The 20509-nt window shown below is 43.3% G+C and overlaps 1 protein-coding gene across 2 annotated transcripts in view; it reads left to right on the top strand.

The window, feature by feature from the left end:
* LOC144755272 (uncharacterized) overlaps positions 1 to 20509 on the top strand; it is a 159442-nt gene that overhangs the window by 12411 nt on the left and 126522 nt on the right. For both annotated transcript variants that reach the window (XM_078644039.1, XM_078644040.1), the window contains exon 2: positions 18655 to 18781. In XM_078644039.1, coding sequence (XP_078500165.1) covers positions 18655 to 18781 — 127 coding nt within the window. The remainder of the gene's footprint in view (positions 1 to 18654; positions 18782 to 20509) is intronic.

Below are 20509 nucleotides of genomic sequence, written 5' to 3'. Positions count from 1 at the left end.
CCACTGATGAACATGAACTTTTATTAAACAACGAACAAAGAAACGATAACATAACGTAATGATAAAACCTATTAATGTCCTAGAAACAAGAAAACGTTAAAATATGCCAGTGGTGAGAGACCAGAAAAACAGTAAGAGAAACCAAATCACCCCTCGCTGTCCCACCGCCTGCCACGCCAAAAAAATCGATAGACTAGGGAGTAGAACATCCACCCCCACTCTGGAAACTTCCAAGGTGGGGCAGGGTTCCGGCTACGCCCAGCCGGGAGCAGCCCATATAAGGCAGGTCCTGCTGCCACGCCTCGGCCAGGAGATCCTAACGTAGGGTGTAGCCGGAGGAGAGGCCGAGACCAGCGGGACCCGGCCAGGGGATTGCCTTTACAACGCTGAACAGTTGCAGGGGGGGGGAATGTCTCCTCGACCCTCCCCTCTCTCTCCCAGTCCGGCCGCGGTGGCCCTTGAGAGTTGCAGGTAGTCCCGCCACATGCTCTTCCGGTCCGACCACCAACGGTCGGGGGGCCGAGGCCGACGGGATCCGGCTGCAGCCGATAAACCAAGAAACCCGTTCATGGGGCCAGAGCCAGGGGCGTCCGGCCGACATCCACCGGAAGCCCGGCCCGAAGACGGACGGGACACTTCTTTCTTTTATAATGGCTGCGACAACACTGGAGGGGGATGTCTTGCACATGCCTCCGACCCCCCCCTCGTCCTCATCGCCTGGTCCGGCCATAACAAATCTCAAGCGAGACGCCGTGGGGTGCACTGGGAGGGAGAGACGGTGCGAACAGGCCTCTCCCGCCTCCCCAGGTGGAGGCTTCCCAGCTGCACCCTCAGCGCTCCAGGCGGTGGCATCCTAACAACTCCAGTGCTGCACAGTTTCGGAACGACCTAGATAACGGTTCTTCCACTGTGGCCATGCTGCAACGTCTCGCCCGGCAGGGTGGAGCCCGTCCGCTCATGTGACCCCGCGATCGCCGGTAGCTGCCGAACTCTCAAAATGGCGGTCGACCTGGCAAGAGCGGGCCCAACATAAAGAAATGGCCCGGTCACTGGTTGACTCCACCACCGTAGTCCTCCACGACCTTGAAGATTCTAGAGGAGCCGCGGGAGTCTCCGACCCCCGATGGGGAATGACTGCCATGATCGCCCGTGGAGTGACGAAACTGTATCCGCGGGACGTCGGCGCTCCCATGCTGGCGCCAGCCTCACTTTGAATTACTACAATCCTGCAGACCTCACTTCCGGTGAAAGCACAGTGTGACCCGGTAGGAAAAATTATTGCACCCCCTCCCCTTTTTGACTGATAGTTCAAACCACCGATCCTTTCCTTTGCCCTTTTAACGGAACTTTGGACTGCCTCCCCCTCTTTTACATTTTCTAGAGAAAACAAAACATTAACCACTACATTAGCATAGCAGTTGACACCAGAACTGTTTTCAAATTGAAAACCAACAACATCTTCAACAGAATCCTTTTTGTTTCTGCTGTGACCCTGCTACAGCACAGGCATTGTCCCCAGCAGTAATTCTGCAATGCCGGTAAGAATAGCTGTGGTGCCTACTGGACTCACTCACCCCCGCGGCGCCCCACGCCGTTATTTGCTGGTCGGCAACTTGCTAGACATCACTTTCGTGCCATCTAGATTTCAGCGCGTTCTGCTGCCTTGGAACTATTCGCACAACAGACCGCTACTGACAAGAATATTTCATTATTGGTCCTGTCAATTTCAATAAATCTATTGGATAATTAAAAAGAAATTGCCACGGTCTCTTCGTTGTTTAAATGTTTTTACTGTTTTTGTTTTGTTGTATATATTTATATGTTATTAAAGTTTTATATTCCTACTACTTTGTTGGAGTGCTATATATTTTTAATGTGACACATAATTGTAAAAACTTTGATGTACAAAGAGTCATTCCTGGAATCTTCCGCTTCAGGCTCGGTCCTCTCCCCAATCACAATACAGGATGGTTTTCAGATAGTAGGAACGCGTGTGCTGTGACGGATCACATCGGGTGTGGGCCTTGATCTACTATAACTCCTTTGAAGAGGGGTGATTCTTTACAGCTGGGGCCATAAACTACATCTGCAGGGCTAGCTGATAGCCTAGGACCGGCCTGGACATTCGGACACAGAGGAAGAGGAGTGTCAGAGGGTGCGGTAGTGAATAGGGCGAAAGGGAGGTGTCGGGCGGGCACAGAGTGTGATTCTCAGGGAAGAGCAGCGCAGATGGGGGAAGGTTTATTGCCCATGCATAAGACAGAGAGCGGTGGTGACCAGTGCCTGGGGGAGATGCTTACGAGGGTGAGGAGCCATGCTACGAATCGACAGCGTGCAGAGAGTGGGTCTGGTCAAGACATCTAAAATGGCTGCCGTGCACGACAAAAGTGTGGCATTTCAAAAAAGGCAAGATGGCGCAGACAATGTTTTTCAACACTTCCTCATTTCCTTCGAATCGAACGTTAACAGACGTTGGGGCATATTACCAAAGTTAAGCGATATTTATCGCTAACGATGCTTACCAACCAATTTTTTACCACTAAGCATCGTCAGAAATTATCGAAGATAAACCTTACTATTATCAAGGTTTATCGCAAATGCGATAATAAACGGCCGCAATGCATGAATATCGCTAAAAACTCAGCGATATTCATGCATTACCGAGCTAATGCTCTTAGCCATGTTATCCACCTCCCATTGGATAACATGGCTAAGAACTGCTCAGGGCAGGTGTTACTTTTTGGAGATATTCGCGCTTAGCGCGAATATCTCCAAAAGTTGGTAATAGGAGATAGATATCTTGCATGTTGTAATGCAAGTTATTGTGGTATATGGAACTCATACCATAATCTCTCAGGAAAGCAGAAACTGATCCTTTTGGAACCGCCTAAAAAGGCCTAGGGGGTGAGGAGTACTCTACTTTGCCCCCTTTTCACGTTCCGAACTATTTTATTTTACTCTCTTCTGTAATTACACAAAATAGCAGCGATAAGATGCATCGGAGACACACAGTGAGAGAAAGGAGGCCGGAGATGAAGAAGACATGTCAAATACACATTGGAGATAATATAGTGGCAGAAGGGAAGTAAATATGAGTAAACTTACCATGTAACATAAAAATGTTGCACTCTATACTATAAGTCTCATTTTATACTACAATCACTTCGCTACAACCTCATAAATTAAAAATAAAAATAAATAATGTCTCAAACAATTTTTGATTTCTAAATATAAATTTATTCTTCAGAATTTTCTAAATTTGAAACAACTACTAACATGTCCTCATCAGTAATTTCCTCTTCAATCATCTCATCTGGAATCTCCTCATTAAAAGTCTGCAATGATGATTCTTGTAACTCTATGGTCTCCAAACACTCGATAAATTCGCCATCAAGAGATTGATCAAAAAAATCATTCAAGTCATCTCCTCCTTCTGACAATATTTCATTATTGGTGCTGTCAATTTCAATCAATGTAGTGGAATCATTCAAGTCATCTCCTCGTGACAATATTTCATTATTGGTGCTCTCAATTTCAATCAATGTAGTGGAATCATTCAAGTCATCTCCTCCTTGTGACAATATTTCATTATTGGTGCTGTCCATTTCAATCAATCTAATGGAATCATACAAGCCATCTCCTCCTTGTGACAATATTTCATTATTGGTGCTCTCAATTTCAATCAATATAGTGGAATCATTCAAGTCATCTCCTTGTGACAATATTTCATTCTTGGTGCTGTCCATTTCAATCAATCTAATGGAATCATACAAGTCATGTCCTCCTTGTGACAATATTTCATTATTGGTGCTCTCAATTTCAATCAATGTAGTGGACAATTCAAAAGAAATTGCCACGGTCTCTTCATTGTGAGCCATTTTATTTTGAAATTGCTTGCTGTAAATTGCAGAAAAAAATAATCACTTTCATTTATCGTTTTTAGTAATACATAATATAAAACTAACTTCATCAAGTATTTAGTATAACAGAAGGACAGCAAATAAATAACAGAAAACATTTTTCAAATTATCTTCAAGTGTACAACATAGTTCCCCTTACAAATTAACAACTCACCTTTTTAAAAGTAGCAGAAGTGTTAGTACTGTGTAAATCAAACACCAGAAATTCACCACCAAAAATTCCTCACAAATGTACCTCAGACAGTAGTATCACAAAATGGCTGTGGTTTCCTCTCATTTGACATATATACATAACCAATTAACTTTCATCACACACAAATACAAAACCAAAGTAACATTTTAATTGGTTCTAAATTTCAACACTTTCAAATGTGTTTTCCCCATGCAATTTTCCATAGGACATTTACATACGTCTACAGCCTGAATGGCTGAACGGAATTACACCAAACTTGGCAAAATGGTACATCAAACCTAAGAGGTCAGGAAGGATCTACTATGCCCCCTTATGGTCATTTCCCCCTTCGCTTTGGCCTCCTCTTGTCTCTCAATCCTACCGAGGGACAAGATGGCGGCCGCTACGGACTGTTTGGAATGTTGACAGACGCCGGAGAACCAATCAGCTTCGCAAAGCTCCGTAACGCGAAAAGTACGCGAAGCGGAGCGCTGTTACAGATATATATCTTTTTTTCAACGTTAATTTCTCAAAATCCACTGGAGCACATATATTGAGACCTAGCAAAGGCACATCGGGCTACCAGTCCCTAATATTTTGCCAAGTTTCGTGCAAATCCATTCAGCCGTTCGATTATTATTATTTTGGTTTTTTTTTGCCCCGCGGGGCCCTTTTAAAACCTCCACATCAAACCTAGGGGGTCAGCGAGGATCTACTATGCCCCCTTATAGTTATTTCCCCCTTTGTTTTGACCTCCTCTTGTCTCTCGATCCTACCGAGAGACAAGATGGCGGCCGCTACGGACTGTTTGGAATGTTGACAGACGCCGGAGAACCAATCAGCTTCGCTTCACAAAGCTCCGTTGCGCGAAAAGTCCGCGAACCAGAGCGCTAACCGGTCCGCTGTTACAGATATATATCTTTTTTTAAACGTTAATTTCTCAAAATCCACTGGAGCACATATATTGAGACCTACAAAAGGCACATCGGGCTACCAGTCCCTACAATTTTGCCAAGTTTCGTGCAAATCCATTCAGCCGTTCGGGCTAAAAGTGAGGCCAACCGCCCTATGGAAAACTCAATGTTAAAAACACGTTTTGGGACCCCCCTTTTTTCTCGGCCCCCACTGGACGAACCCCCCCCAAATTTTCAAGGGCTGCTCAGAAACAAAATGTGCCATTTTCCTGAAAATTTCAGCCGATTCCGTCCACAAACGCCAAAGTTATTAGACATAGAATTTTCAAAAAACCCATAGAGAAAAAATCCTAACTATATATACCTACTGGCGACCGCCAGTAGGTAATATATATTATATATGTAGGATTGATGTTCTCATTAAGGAATAGTGGTGAATCTTATTGAGCTCATGGCCCCCCTCGCTCGAGGCTTGAGGCATATGCAGCAGTCCACGCAGCAACAGCGTAGACAGGGAGGATGCTGAGGCAGGTCCTCTGCATCTTGTGAACTACGATGGGGGAGCCAATGTCAGAATGAAGAAAACAGGAGGAAATAAACACTGTCTAGCCTGCCTCAGTCTCTGTGCTGGACACTCAGCCAGAGTGCCCAGCTGAGTGTCAGAGTTGAGTGAATGAGTTGAGGGTGGCACCAGTGGTCATTAGGTTACAGATCCAATCGAGTGGCGTGAACAGCCCTGGGGCGAATGGCAGACTCCTAACACCACTGAGAGGCGACCATCCTAATGGATCAGATATTGAATGAAACCTAGGGTATGCTGACCCTCAAACCAAGAGAATGTCCCAGTATGAAAGGTTGAGACTCAGAAGGACAACAGGGACTGGGAGGCCCAGTGAAGGCTAATGCACTCCCGAGCTGAAGTGGTGAAGAATTTCTCCTTTTTAGGTCAAGCCGAGAGTCGGCGCGCAAGCGCCTCTCTGATGAAGATCTTCTGTAGTTCAGTGCGTGAGGGAAGCCCCGCCCATATTTTTCATTGTCTTTGTGTCTTAGTCCTTTGTAAATGCTGCCTTTGGATTCGTTTCTAGGGTTGTTAGTCCCTCCTGTACCCCATGGCTACTGGCCCCTTACCTCGAGGGTTACACATTGATTGATAGTGCTCCCATTGTGCGCAGATGACGGTCTGGGTTTTTAGGTTTCGCACTGCGAAACTCTATTGTGATCGTTTCTGCTTTCAAGGAGTCAAGGGAGACAGGAGACAAGTGATGTGCACGCGCAACCTTCCGAACTGGGATTAGGTCGCGCTCTTCCTGTCTCCCATGGCTCCTTGGAAGCAGACTCACACGCACACACACACACATACCCCCCCCTGCCGCCACACATACACACACATAGAGAACCCCCCAAGTCCCCCCCCCGCATACACACACGCACGTACACACACATACATACAGAACGCCTCGCGCCACCCCCTTACACACACGCACACACACATAGAGAAACCCCCCCCTGCCGCGCATACACACACACACATACATACAGAACCCCTCGCGCCCCCCCCTTACACACACACACACCCACCCACCCCACCTACCCCCCTACCTCGGCTCGGCGTGTCTTCTCATCACATCTTGCGCAGTGACAGCCAACGTGGACATGCACGGCGACGGCATCTCCTGCGCTACAACCGTGGTTTCGTTTTCGGCCTAACCTTGTTCTGTGCTTGTTAACAGGATGCCCTGCCATAATATACTTTATTAAAATACAGAACTGTCCGATATAATCAAAGTGTTCATTTTGTAAGAAAAACGTGTATATACCTTCGACGTAATAATGTTCTAATGCTTTTTTTGAAAGCGTGAATGATAAAAAAAATTGTATATCGACATCATCTTTTTATATGACCTTGCTATCAGCAGAGTGCTTTTGCTAATGGACATACATACCACCAACGCACTACAAAACAATTATTGCTACACGGAAAATTTCCCAGTTGTCGTGCATTTCTTCTGGTGAGTTCTCACTTACATGTTACACGTGCTCTGAATGCCGAATACCAGAGCACCTGTGAAGGCAGCGCATTGGAGTTCATTGCTACATCTATGGCTGACTCTGCCCGCGAGGAGCCTCGCTAAGATGTTGCATAGTTAAATTCTCGATGAATTAAACATGCACTTTCCTCATATTCTCTCACCTGACGATTACATAACGGAGTTTGCCTTCACGCAAGGGCGGCGCACGTTTGTATTAGAAGTAATGAGGTCGCTGTAATTAAAACGACACCTTGATGACAATTAATAGATTGGAAGGTTTCTCTAGTAATTAACCAGCGTCTGTGTAAGCATTAAGGCACGAATTCACCCCCTTAATTATCTAGACAAGGCCTTTGTGAGGCTTAGATGCACCTTGGGCATTTAACCCCTTAGGCCCCGGGTCTGGGCTAGGCCATAACATACAGCTTTGTTGTCAGGGTAACCTGCAGCAGGTTTCAGGTGTAATTAATGATGACATCTCATTTAATTTCACCCGTTTTTAACAAAAGCCACATCGTTTGCTTAATTGGGCCATTTTCTGTGAATGGAGCACACCCACATTTTTCTGTAAGATAACTATATTGGTGATTTTATGGTGTGTTACTCTGCAATTGGCATTGCTTGGTCACGAGGACGCAATGGTAAATCATTGTTTTTAACTTTGTAATTTTAGCTGAAATCGTAATTGTTCCTTGCACATTTTTATGGAGTAATCCAATTAATTACAGTTTGATTCTGTTTTTCTGTTGTAGGGAAACTGAACAAGGTCCTTTTTGAACAGGAACACAATAATATCTTGTTTGTGTCCCAAAAAAAGCATGCACTCCTCCTTTCTAGTACGTTTAACTGCATTATCTACTGACCCACTATAGGCCCTCTGGTGTCTCAAAGCCTGGTTTGCGCTTCTTAAAACTATAAATAAAAAAATATAACTAAGGTTTCATATAACTACACAGAAAGAAACACATTGCCCTGGACCCCCTTAAAAGCTTGCATGTCGTTTTTTTGTTTATACATAATGATAATCGTATTGTATTGCTGCCACTGCAAATCACTTTGTAACAATCAAACTAGGCTACACACACGTTGAAGTGAGGTAGGTGGTTTATGTGCAGCAACAAAACTCATATAGATAAAAGTCAAGTAAGGCTACAGTCTGGTAGGCCAGAGAGGGCTCCTTTCTGTCAGATGTTTTCTAGGAAAGGAGTCTATTGTAGTTTATCACCGGTGGAAGACTCCTATGAACTAGTCGGTCAGTTTTCAGCTGTTTTCTAAAGAGAAAGTGGTTTGTGTGCTCAAGGATTACTGAAGAGAAAAGCGGACACTCAGACACGTCTACGGTCTTGTTGTCCTCTCGGAAGCAAGGGACTTTTCAAAACTAAATGCATAATATTTGAAATTTTAACATTTGAAATTAGGTTTATGCTTCTTATTTAACCCCTCCCCTGCTGATGACGGAACCTCTCCGTCATCAGCTGCGGTGGCGCTGTGCTGATAACTGAGCGGTTCCGTCACGGCCCGCTCGGCGCGAATTCCGCGCCTGCGCTGGACGTTCCATTGAGCGGGCGGGGCCGTGACGGAACCGCTCCGTCATGAGCACAGCTCAACCGCGGCTGGTGACGGAGCGGTTCCGTCACCAGCATGCGGCCGCCGCCGGCCGCCCCGCCCCCTTAGCACTGCGGCGGAATAGCCGCCGCAGAGAAGGGGTTAAGAAATGCATTATTAGACCCATAACTTGCTTAGAATAATTCGCTTCCTGACTCCCATGGCTCCTTGGAAGCACACGCACACACACACATACAGACAGACAGACCCCCCGCCGCCGTGCATACACACACTCACACACACACATAGAGAACCAATCCCCCCACCCCGCCGCCGCGCATACACGCATGCACATACACACATAGAGAACCCCCCGCCGCCGCGCATACACACACGCACACACACACATAGAGGAACCCACCCCCGCAGACGCGCATACACACACGCACGTACACACACACACACATACATACATACAGAACCCCCCCCGCGCTTACACACACATCCCCTACCTTGGCTCGGCGTGTCTTCTCATCACAGCTTGTGCAGGGACAGCCAACGTGCACACGCACGGCGACGGCATCTCCTGCGCTACAACCGTGGTTTCGGTTTCGCGGCCTAACCTTGTTTGTGAATGAATCTGATTTGAGCTATGATTTTGTAACAGTCAGGCCAATGTCGCCCCATTGGCGATAACACAGTTCCGTGTGCCGTAAATTAATTTCAAGGGCATACTGATGCACACCTTTAACATCTGATTCAACATCTTACTACCATTAGAAGGCGTCTTATGTGTTGAGTGATAGCCGGTGGCTTCATATATTGTAGTGGTGTAATCTGTGTTGCGTTTATAGCGCTGGGACGCCCAAGGGTATCCAGGCGCTCTATAAAGATTAGATTAAATATTGCTGCTCTCCCGTGTTGAATCTGTTTCTGAATTTCAGTAGCCCTCACACCGATTCACATGATCTTGTTATGGCTTAAAGCTAAAATAGGGCGAGTTTCACATCGGATCCAATTACAGGTTGTAGGTACCTACACCTCAGAAACCCTATTCTCCCGGGCTCATCCATAACAACCCTCAAATGCCAGAAACAAAGAGCCCTGTTATCCATCCTAGATACATTACTCAGGGAGGAGCACTACAGCCACACACTAGGTTCCATTAAAATCACCCTACTTGAAAAAATAAATAAAGACCAAATTACTGAGAGCACTATGCTAGGCTTCCCCTTCTTGGTCTCAGACAATGCAAACTTTTTGACAGGAAATATCTTACTAAGTTAGTTATCCATAACAAGTCCTACTCTTCACTGTCTGACGACGAAGGCCTATCTTCTCCAAATAACAAGCATTTCCAATGCAACAGATCTCGCATTTACGCGAGTTTGAGTTATTGACATTGTAAATGACAATGCCTTTTATTTAGGTTTTAAAAACAAAAACACAAATAAAAGGCATTTTTTTGCAATGTCAATAGCTCAAACTCTGCGTAAATGCGAAACCTATTGCATTGCAAATGCTTGTTGATTTATGTTTTAAGTGGTCAATCTGAACCTGTTGGTCCTTGGCTTCAACATGGTGTTTTAGGCCATAGATGTCTAAGGCTACTGCGTGTCTGGGTTTCAGAGTGTTTCACGTGTCATCTGATTAGTTGTAACAGGTTTTATTGCAAGAATTGATGTCGTACGAAACTGGGCTGAGAAGCCCATTGAAGAAAAGTTGCGGGACAACGGAGCATTGCAAGATGCCAGAGTTGTTGCGGAAAGGAGTTAAAGCATATGGTTGGCGCAAAATGAAGCTTCTAGTTTCAGACAAGTAGGAGTAGATCCAGTTAATGATCCTTTTGTATTGGTGTATTGTATTGTGTGAACTCAGCCAAAAGGCAGTTGAGTGCTGTACAAGGTCAAAGTAAAACAAGCATTTACAATGCAATGGTCTCTGCATTATTAAAGGTAGAGCTATTGGTATTGCTTATTATTTTCGATTTTTTTTAAAAAATCATAAAAAATAGTATTACATTTTTAATTGCCAATCATTTAAGCGGTAAATCAATGGCATTGTTATTACAATGCAAAAAATCTTTTTCTTTTGCATATTCATGAGGTATTGAATTTATACATACAGTACCAGACATACACACATATAGAGCCAGTTATACAGAGTTGTTCATTTAGTTACTTACACACACAGAGTTAGTTACACAGAGCCACTGTCACACAGATATTGGTACTTACACATAGAGTCACCTACAAAAAAAGCTATTTCCAGAGAGTTACATACTTACACAGAGGCATACAGACAGACACACACACACAGACTCACATACACAGACAGAGCTACATATATACAGATAGAGGTACACAGACATAGAGCCACTTACTTAAAAATCTATATAGAGTCACACACACACACAGAGCCATACGTACCGACCGAGGCATACATATAGAGATGCACACATACATACATAGAGCTATACACACAGAGCAACATACAAATAGAGCTACACACACACATACAGAGTCACACTTATATCTACTCATATACAGAGCCACACACATAGAGTGCTGCAGACAGAGTACACGATATTGGATAGACGTCTGTAGAAAGCCTAAAAATACATCAGAGTAGCCTAAAAACAAGATGGCTTACCTGACGTACGCAAACACCAGCCGCTACACAGAGACGAGAGAGCCACACACGAGCCGGAATTGACCTGGAAAACAGACATGTAAAACAAACAAAACAAAAATTACAAGTGCACAAAATAGAACATGGCTTACCAGACTACACGCAAACACCAGCCGCTGCAAAGAGACGACACAGCCGAACACAAGCTGGATACAAGCTGTGGAATAAATGGCAAAAAACAAAGCAATACATTACAAGAGGTCTGAACACGAGCTGTGATAGATCTGGAAAAGAAACGGAAAAGCACATTAAAAGAGCACAAGGCCTAAGATGTTTTTCATGGGGACGACACGACACGAGATGGACCTGCAAAAGAAAAACAAAGTTCATTAGAGGCGCAGAAAGTAAAGTTTACACGCGCAAACATTAGTGGTTGCACCGTGACAACACGATACACACAGGAGCCGGGGACAACCTGGAAAACAAACATAAAATAACATTACAAGAGTCCAAAAACAGAGAAATACATTACAAGAGGCAAAAACACAAGATGGCTTACCTGACTCGGGCAAACAGCATCCGCTGTACCGAGGAGACACGAGATGGACACGAGCCTGTGAAAACCTGACAGAGGCGACACGAGCTGGGCACGAGCCTGAGAACAGCGGGAAAACAAACATACAAATACTTTAGATGATCAGAGAGACCACCTTGAAAAAAAACCAAAATAAACTTTCAAGTTGTTGCAAACACTATGTAACACGTGCAAGCACCAGGCGCTGCACAGAGACAGCACTAGCCGGACAAGAGCTGGACACAACTTGTGTACTGCATGGCAAACAAACAAAGAAATACATTAGAAGAGGACTAAACACAAAATGTCTTACCAGACTCCACGCAGAGACTGCACATAGACGACACGACCTGCGATAGATCTGGAAAAAAAACGGAAAAGCACATTAAAAGAGCACAAGGCATAAGATGTTTTTCATGGAGACGACACGACACGAGATGGACCTGCAAAAGTAAAAAAAAAGTACATTAGAGGAGCAGAAAGTAAAGTTTACACGTGCAAACATTAGTGGTTGCACCGTGACAACACGATACACACAGGAGCCGGGGACGAACAGGATCCGGGGATGACGTGGAAAACAAACAGAAAATAACATTACAAGAGTCGAAAAACAGAGAAATACATTACAAGAGGCAAAAACACAAGATGGCTTACTTCACTCAGGCAAACAGCATCCGCTGTACCGAGGAGACACGAGATGGACACGAGCCTGTGAAGACCTAATAGAGGCGACACGAGCTGGGCACGAGCCTGAGCAGAGCGGGAAAACAAACTGGGAAATATAGTCGAGGAGCACAAAAAATAAGATGGGTGAAACTTGGTAAACAGAGCACCTACTACTGTTATAATTTCCCAAACATTAAAAGTTTTTAAAAAATTTAGAAAACATTCTTAAAAGACAGCACTTACCTTAAGCTCCGAACTCTCCCAAAGATGGCGCTTACCGCTAATTAAATTAAAAACTTGCCCCACCCTGACGTATTTAAATGCGGTACCTTCCCCCAAAGCACACGAACAGCACTTTCGCAAAAAAACAGCCAATAATAAATGTAATAAACAATAAGCTATATATTTCCAATGAATGTCAAAGTTAAAAATACACACAAACAAAAACGAAACACAATACGAATCGGATAACAAAGTTAGGCAAAAAGCACACTTACCTGGAAGTCACATTGAACGAGCCTTCTGCAGTTACCTATAAAGGAAAAACAACCAGAAAATACATCTAATAGTGACAAATACGAAAACATTTTTAAAAGACAGCACTTACCTTAAGCTCCAAACTCTCCCAAAGATGGCGCCTACCGCTAATTAAATTAAAAACGTGCCCCACCCTGACGTATTAAAATGCGGTACCTTCCCCCCAAAGCACACGAACAGCACTTTCGCAAAAAACATTGAATAATAAATAGAATAAACAATAAGCTATACATTTTCAATAAATGTCAAAGTTAAAAAGTTAAAAATAAACACAAACAAAAAACCAAGCACAATACAAATCGGATAACAAAGTTAGGCAAAAAGCACACTTACCTGGAAGTGACATTGAATGAGGCTTCTGCAGTTACCTATACAATATAATGCAAAAAAAACACGAAACATTTCTAACTTAAAATAACCAACTGCAATACAATGTAACAAAACACAAACGCAATCTGAAAGTATTCAGAAATATAGCACTTACTTGTATGTCGCGGGATCACGGGAGGGTACAGGGAGACGACAGGACAAGGGGTAAACCTACAAAGTAAACAAAAAAGACACATTAGAAGAAAAAAAGAGAGAGAAATGAAAATCACACTTACCTGGATGTCCCGTTCAACAACGCTCTGCAGTTACCTATAAAGGAAAAACAATTACAAAATACATCTAATAGTGACAAATCCGAAAATTTTCTTAAAAGACAGCACTTACCTTAAGCTCCGAACTCTCCCAAAGATGGCGCCTACCGCTAATTAAATTAAAAACGTGCCCCACCCTGACGTATTGAAATGCGGTACCGTCCCCCCAAAGCACACGAACAGCACTTTTCGCAAAAAACAGCGAATAATAAATATAATAAACAGTAAGCTACATATTTTAAATAAATGTCAAAGTTAAAAATAAACACAAACAAAAACCAAACACAATACGAATCGGATAACAAAGTTAGGCAAAAAGCACACTTACCTGGAAGTCACGGTGAACGAGGCTTCTGCAGTTAGCTATACAATATAATGCAAAACAACCACGAAACATTTCTAACTTAAGATAACCAACTGCAATACAATGTAACAAAACACAAACACTATCTCAAAGTATTCAGAAATATAGCACTTAGATGTATGTCGCGGCATCACGGGAGGGTACAGGGAGACGACATGACACAGGGTAGACCTACAAAGTAAACAAAAAAGACACATTACAAGAAACAAAAAGCGAGAAAATTGCTTACCTCTAAGATGCAAACAGCAGCATACATACTGGGCAAAGCGGTCCATGCACGACGGTACAGGGAGGGTACAAGGAGACCACAGGACACAGAGTAGACCTACAAAGTAAACAAAAAAGACACATTAGAAGGAAAAAAGAGAGAAAATGGCTTACCTCTAAGACGCAAACAGCAGCATACATACCGGGCAAAGCGGTCCATGCACGACGGTACAGGGAGGGTACAAGGAGACCACAGGACACAGAGTAGACCTACAAAGTAAACAAAAAAGACACATTAGAAGGAAAAAAGAGAGAAAATGGCTTACCTCTAAGACGCAGCATACTTACCAGGCAAAGCGGTCCATGCACGAAGGGAAACGAAGACGACTATCCCCGAAATGCGAATAAAAGCACATTTGTCAAAAATGCATCTATTTAAAAAACATTTAAAGAATATCTATATATTTAAAAGAAACAAATAGCTATTTAATTAAAACAAAACAAAAACTCAATACAATATAACAAAACACAAACGCAATCTCTAAGTATATAAAAATATAGCAGTTACCTGTATATCGCAGGATCACGGACGGTGTATTGTAAAAGTCACGACACGGGGTAGACCTACAAAGTATAAACAAATAAAAACAAATTAGAAGGAAAATAGATAGAAAATGGCTTACCTCTATGACGCAAACAGCAGCATACATACCGGGTAAAGCGGTCCATGCACGACGGTACAGGGAGACGACAGGACACAGGGTAGACCTACAAAGTATAAAAAAAGGACATATTAGAAAAAAAATAGACAAATTGGCTTACCTCTAAAACAGAAACGGCAGCATACATACCGGGCAGAACGGTCCATACACGACGGTCGTCGGAGACGACAGGACACGGGGTAGACCTACAAAGTAAACAACAAAGACACATTAGAACAAAAAAAAAGAGACAAAATGGCTTACCTCTACGACGCAAACAGCAGCAAACTTTCCGGGCAAAGCGGTCCATGCACGACGGGACAGGGAGGGTACAGGGAGACAACAGGACACGGGGTCGACCTGCAAAGTAAACAAAAACACATCGGATTACAAAAAGAGACAAAATGGCTTACCTCTAAGACAGAAACTGCAGGATACATACCGGGCAGAACGGTCCATGCACGACGGTAGACGGAGACGACAGGACACGGGGTAGACCTACAATGTAAACAACAAAGACACATTAGAACAAAAAAAAGAGACAAAATGACTTACCTCTAAGACGCAAACAGCAGCAAACATTCCGGGCAAAGCGGTCCATGCACGACGGGACAGGGAGGGTACAGGGAGACAACAGGACACGGGGTCGACCTACAAAGGAAACAAAAACACATCAGATTACAAAAAGAGACAAAGTGGCTTACCTCTAAGACAGAAACGGCAGCATACATACCGGCAGAACGGTCCATGCACGACGGTAGACGGAGATGACAGGACACGGGGTAGACCTACAAAGTAAACAACAAAGACACATTAGAACAAAAAAAAGAGACAAAATGGCTTACCTCTAAGACGCAAACAGCAGCAAACATTCCGGGGAAAACGGTCCATGCACGACGGGACACGGAGACGACAACGGTACACGGAGACGACAAACAACAACCAAAACAAAGACAAGTATGGACAGACAAGGCTTACCTGCACCAAAGGAAGAAACGAAATAAACAGAACGGCCCTGTAAAAAAAAAAAACGCCCACCATTGAAAAAGGGACGGGGCTTAAAAAGTGGAAAGAACAGAACGAAAACGTCCCCGAATCCGAAAGAGACGGGGCTTCATTGGAGTGATGCCCCTCTCCTCCAATGGCTGGCCTCCGTTTAGGAAGCCAGCCATGGAAAAGAGGTGGAGGAGAGAGGCGGGTTCAAGCCCCGTCTAAAAAACATTAAATCTCCGACCAAAGACTGCGCAAGCGCAGCCTTTAGGTCCTCGACCTAAAAATACAGTCACAAGATTGGTTCTAGAGCTAAAATGGACTGCTACTACATTATGATCTGGTGGTATTTACATCTTCATATCTTTCTTAAATTAGAGCAGGATTAGAGAATAGGCGGATGTTGGTCTAGATCCCCAGGTGCATAGATATGAAAAGCCTGTTGATCTGTTTTTTTCTTTCTGACACTTCCTTGCTTTCACTCTGATGGTGCAATGCTTGTGGGAATGCAGAAAGACACAGGAGATGGTATGTTCAACGACCAGGTAGGCAAGGGTGCTTGTTCTGATGGCTTCATAATTGACACATCTTGTTTTGAAAATGGTGTTTGCTGACAAGGGGAGCCGGTGGAGTTCCATCTGGATGGATGAGTTGACATTATTTCTTCATGCCCTGGATGACACATGCCATAGCATGTAGGATGCCGTTAAGGGGGACCAATCTGAAATCTTGGAGGACATGGAGCAGTGTGTTGTCACCAACCTGGGGTAACAGCTGAGTAATTGAAGAGCAGCACTTAAGTCACATTCCGGGAGGAATGGTTTCACTTTCTTTGGGAGAGAGACTGATACCAGTTCGCCTTGGCACTTTGTTTTGTTGTGGTTGGTGTCAAGGGTGAATGCAAGTGAGTTAGCATTGGGTGAAAGTTGAGTTTGAAGCTGTCAAAGCTTGTGATTGAGTCAGGATTGGACTAGCTGTTACTTATTGTTCTTGACTAATATTAGGAATTCTGACTTAGCGGGGCTGAAGATCCAGGCCATGTTTGATGTGTTGTATGTCTGAAGAAGGGGTTGGACTTTGTCTGAAATGGTTGTATGAATAGTCACTCATGTAGTTGCGGATGTTTACATACTTTTGCAGGTTAGCCGACCCAGTAGCTGCAAACACGATCATGTCCATAACAAATTCATTAATTTAGTAAAAAAAGGAGGAAGATCTGGCATTGGGACCTCTTATCTGACAGCACCTAACCTGAGTTTTTCTACTCAATTTGTGATATACCCACTATTTCAGATGGGAGCTGTGTGCACACTGTTCAGTACCCACTGCCACAGTACTATTTCCCAGCCAGGACCATAGTCATTTTTTAACAAAGCAAAGGTGCACCACCCAGAGATTCTATTGATCAAAGCAAGTCAATTGTCCATAACAAACGAATGAAGAAATCTTCAGTGTTTCTTTTTTCTTTTCTCTTTCTTTTATTTTTATTCCAGAGAGAACACAGCGTTCAACATAACGGACAGCCGACGCGTTTCGTCCATTTACAGGACTTCTTCAGGGCAATATATTAGGGTACAATCAAACCCATCCAGGTGTATTGGTAGTGAGTGTGATTTCTCACTGGTTTCCTTTCCTCGTCAAGAACCGTATTATGTTCAGAGTAGTGACCCTATATTTTCCTGATAAGAAAGTAGGGTTGACCAGCAGGACCACATCCAAATTTTAAGGCGTCCTTCCCCGACACACACAATATTATTATTAAGGGAAGTTATCCAGACTATAAGTCTTAGTAGATATTAGCAATAGTAGGCAAGGCCCCTCCAGTTTGAAAGACGTTGTCATCTACGAGCCTCAGAGTAAATACAACAATGGGACATCAGCAAGGGATATCTGAAATCAAACTTTCTAGGAAGGTTCTTTTACCTTCCCGTCCCATCCATACAATAGGGCCTTAATGCCGGATATATGCCTTTTGTAATTAACTCGTACTGTGCCTTTCTAGTAATAAGACGTCTTTCAAACTGGCCGGGGTCTTGCTTACTATTGCTAATATTTACTGAGACTTATAGTCTGGATAACTTCTCTTAATAATAATATTGTATGTGTCGGGGAAAGACGCCTTAAAATTTGGATGTGGCCCTGCTGGTCAACTCTACTTTCTTATCAGGAAAATATAGGGTCACTACTCTGAACACAATACGGTTCTTGACGAGGAATGGAAACCAGTGAGAAATCACACTCACTACCAATACGCCTGGATGGGTTTGATCCTACCCTACTATATTGCCCTGAAGAAGTCCTGTAAATGGACGAAATGCGTCGACTGTCCGTTATGTTGAACGCTGTGTTCTCTTTGGAATAAAAATAAAGGAAAGAGAAAAGAAAAAAGAAACACTGAATATTTTTTCATTCTTTTGTTATGGACAATTGACTTGCTTTGATCAATAGAATCTCTGGGTGGTGCACCTTTGATTTGTTTAAAAAATCCTTTATTTAGTAATTCAACACACAGGAGGGATTTCCACATTTATTCAGGGCAACCTAGATGTGGAATCCCATCAATTGAATACTTTCTTTGTGTACCTAAATTCAAATTAGGCGCACACAAAATCATTAGTGAATCTCGCCCTAAGCAATTATTGATAGACTTTGTTTGTTAACATGTGTTACTTTACAGGGAAAACAAAGAGCATTATATTTCGCTTCAGCCCCACTTAGTTTTAAGGGGTTACCTAATCTATAAAGCAAATTGTGTTTTCCAGGCACCAGTTACATTTTGTGATGTGGTTGCATGTTTCTCTGAAGAGGAGTGGACGCTTTTACATCACTGGCAGAAGGAACTTTACAACAACGTGATGCAGGAAATCAACCAAGCCCTGAGTTCTCTTGGTGAGGTTACACTCTGTCTTTGTGTAAGAATATAGTGTATCAGTTGCCAGTGTCTTTGGTTAAAGGTGTAACATATCAATTGTTCCTATCAGAAAAAAGAAAGAGAGAGAATACGGTGGATGAGACACGGAGAGGGAATCCTAAGGATTATTTCCTAGTGTTTTCACACATTCCTAGGGATGTCATGCTTCATCATCGGGCGTTGCTCCTCGTAGGACCGGTGCTGCAATGTCCTACATGCTCCATGAAGTGTCACTTTGGCAGAGATTGTTTATTGTTTTTGCTGTATGATGAAAGGTGCCAATAAGAGTATGTACATGTCTACCTTTTGGAGCAATTTTGATATTGTGTACTACCAGAGTGATCCTGGTGACGCATTGAACCAGATATGCAGAATCTATGCACACTATTTTATTCTTCCTACTGTTTCCTCTTCCTTTTCAGGTTGGATGATCATTTTTTTACCACTGAACCAGGCATTTACTTTTAGGGTAATACCTATACTACTCATAATGGTTTAGGTGCAGGGTAGGATTACCAACCTCCTTTTTTACGTCTTGAAGGAGCACAGTGGATCTTTTATTTGACCTTTGGGCGTGAAACATGTCGACCTGACAACACCTAACCTGACTATACCCATAGATTTGAAGCTACTTGGTTACATCACGCCCCTACAGTAGCTCTGACCCTGTACAGTTTGTAATCCTGACAGGAGAACAATCACATTAAAATAATTTATGGGGTATCTCTTAGACAGTTTTATGTAATTTTTCCTCACTATTGAATACACTATCATTCCATCTCACACATTTAGGATGCCCTCACACTTGCACACTTCTTCGTACGGCAAGAAAAATAAAAGGTCTCTGCCAAAGAGGTCCCTCGTGGGGCCTAAAGGGCATTGCAGCGTTGGCCCTAGATGGAGCAACGCCTGATGATGAAACATGACATCCCCAAGGATGTGTGAGGGCGCCAGAAAATAATCCTCGTCCACTGTTTTGTTTTTCTCTTTTTTTTCTGTTGAAACAGTACCTTCTCTGTTAGTTTGATTATTGCTTGTGGAGCCTAGTTACTTGAACGTTATTGGCTCTTAGTCCCACCTCCGATTTTGCTTTAAGTAACATATCAAGTGCCAGTTCAATAGCCATTTCAATATTGTTTTCAAATCTTATTTATTGTCTTGAAAATCACAGGCTCAGAAGTGAGCAATGTGGATTCATTTAAAGAATGCTTGCCGTCTTTGTCACTTGCGCTACCTCAAAAATACCACAAGTTAGCGAATGCTTTGCAGGCCTCACAGTCCAAAAACATGGAGCTATGGTTGCAGCTTACTGTTTGTATGTTGCGGTATCAGGATCATACATTCTCACTCGCTGAGTTGTGAAGTTAGTTCATGCGCTCCAGACAGCACAGTATGTTTTTGCATTTTTTGAGCCGTTGCAGGTAGTACAGGCTCCACAGACTACCAATAAGAATACAAGTATGGCACAAAGGGAACAAGCATGTGCAATGCAATAGGTCTCGGATTCGCAAGAGTTTAAGCTATTGGCATTGTAAATGACAATGCCTTTTATTTATCTGTTTTGAAAAAATAACACATAAAAGGCATTGTCATTTACAACGCCAATAGCTCAATCTTTCGCAAATGCGAGAACTATTACATTGCAAATGCTTGGTATGTTAACCGCATGCGTGCGGGCGGAATTCCGCTCGTACGCTGACTTTTTC

The sequence above is a fragment of the Lissotriton helveticus genome, chromosome 5_1 (assembly GCF_964261635.1).
Source record: "Lissotriton helveticus chromosome 5_1, aLisHel1.1, whole genome shotgun sequence".
Classification (NCBI taxonomy): Eukaryota; Metazoa; Chordata; class Amphibia; order Caudata; family Salamandridae; genus Lissotriton; species Lissotriton helveticus.
The sequence above is the reverse complement of the archived record's forward strand: the minus strand, read 5'-3'. Positions and strand labels throughout refer to the sequence as shown.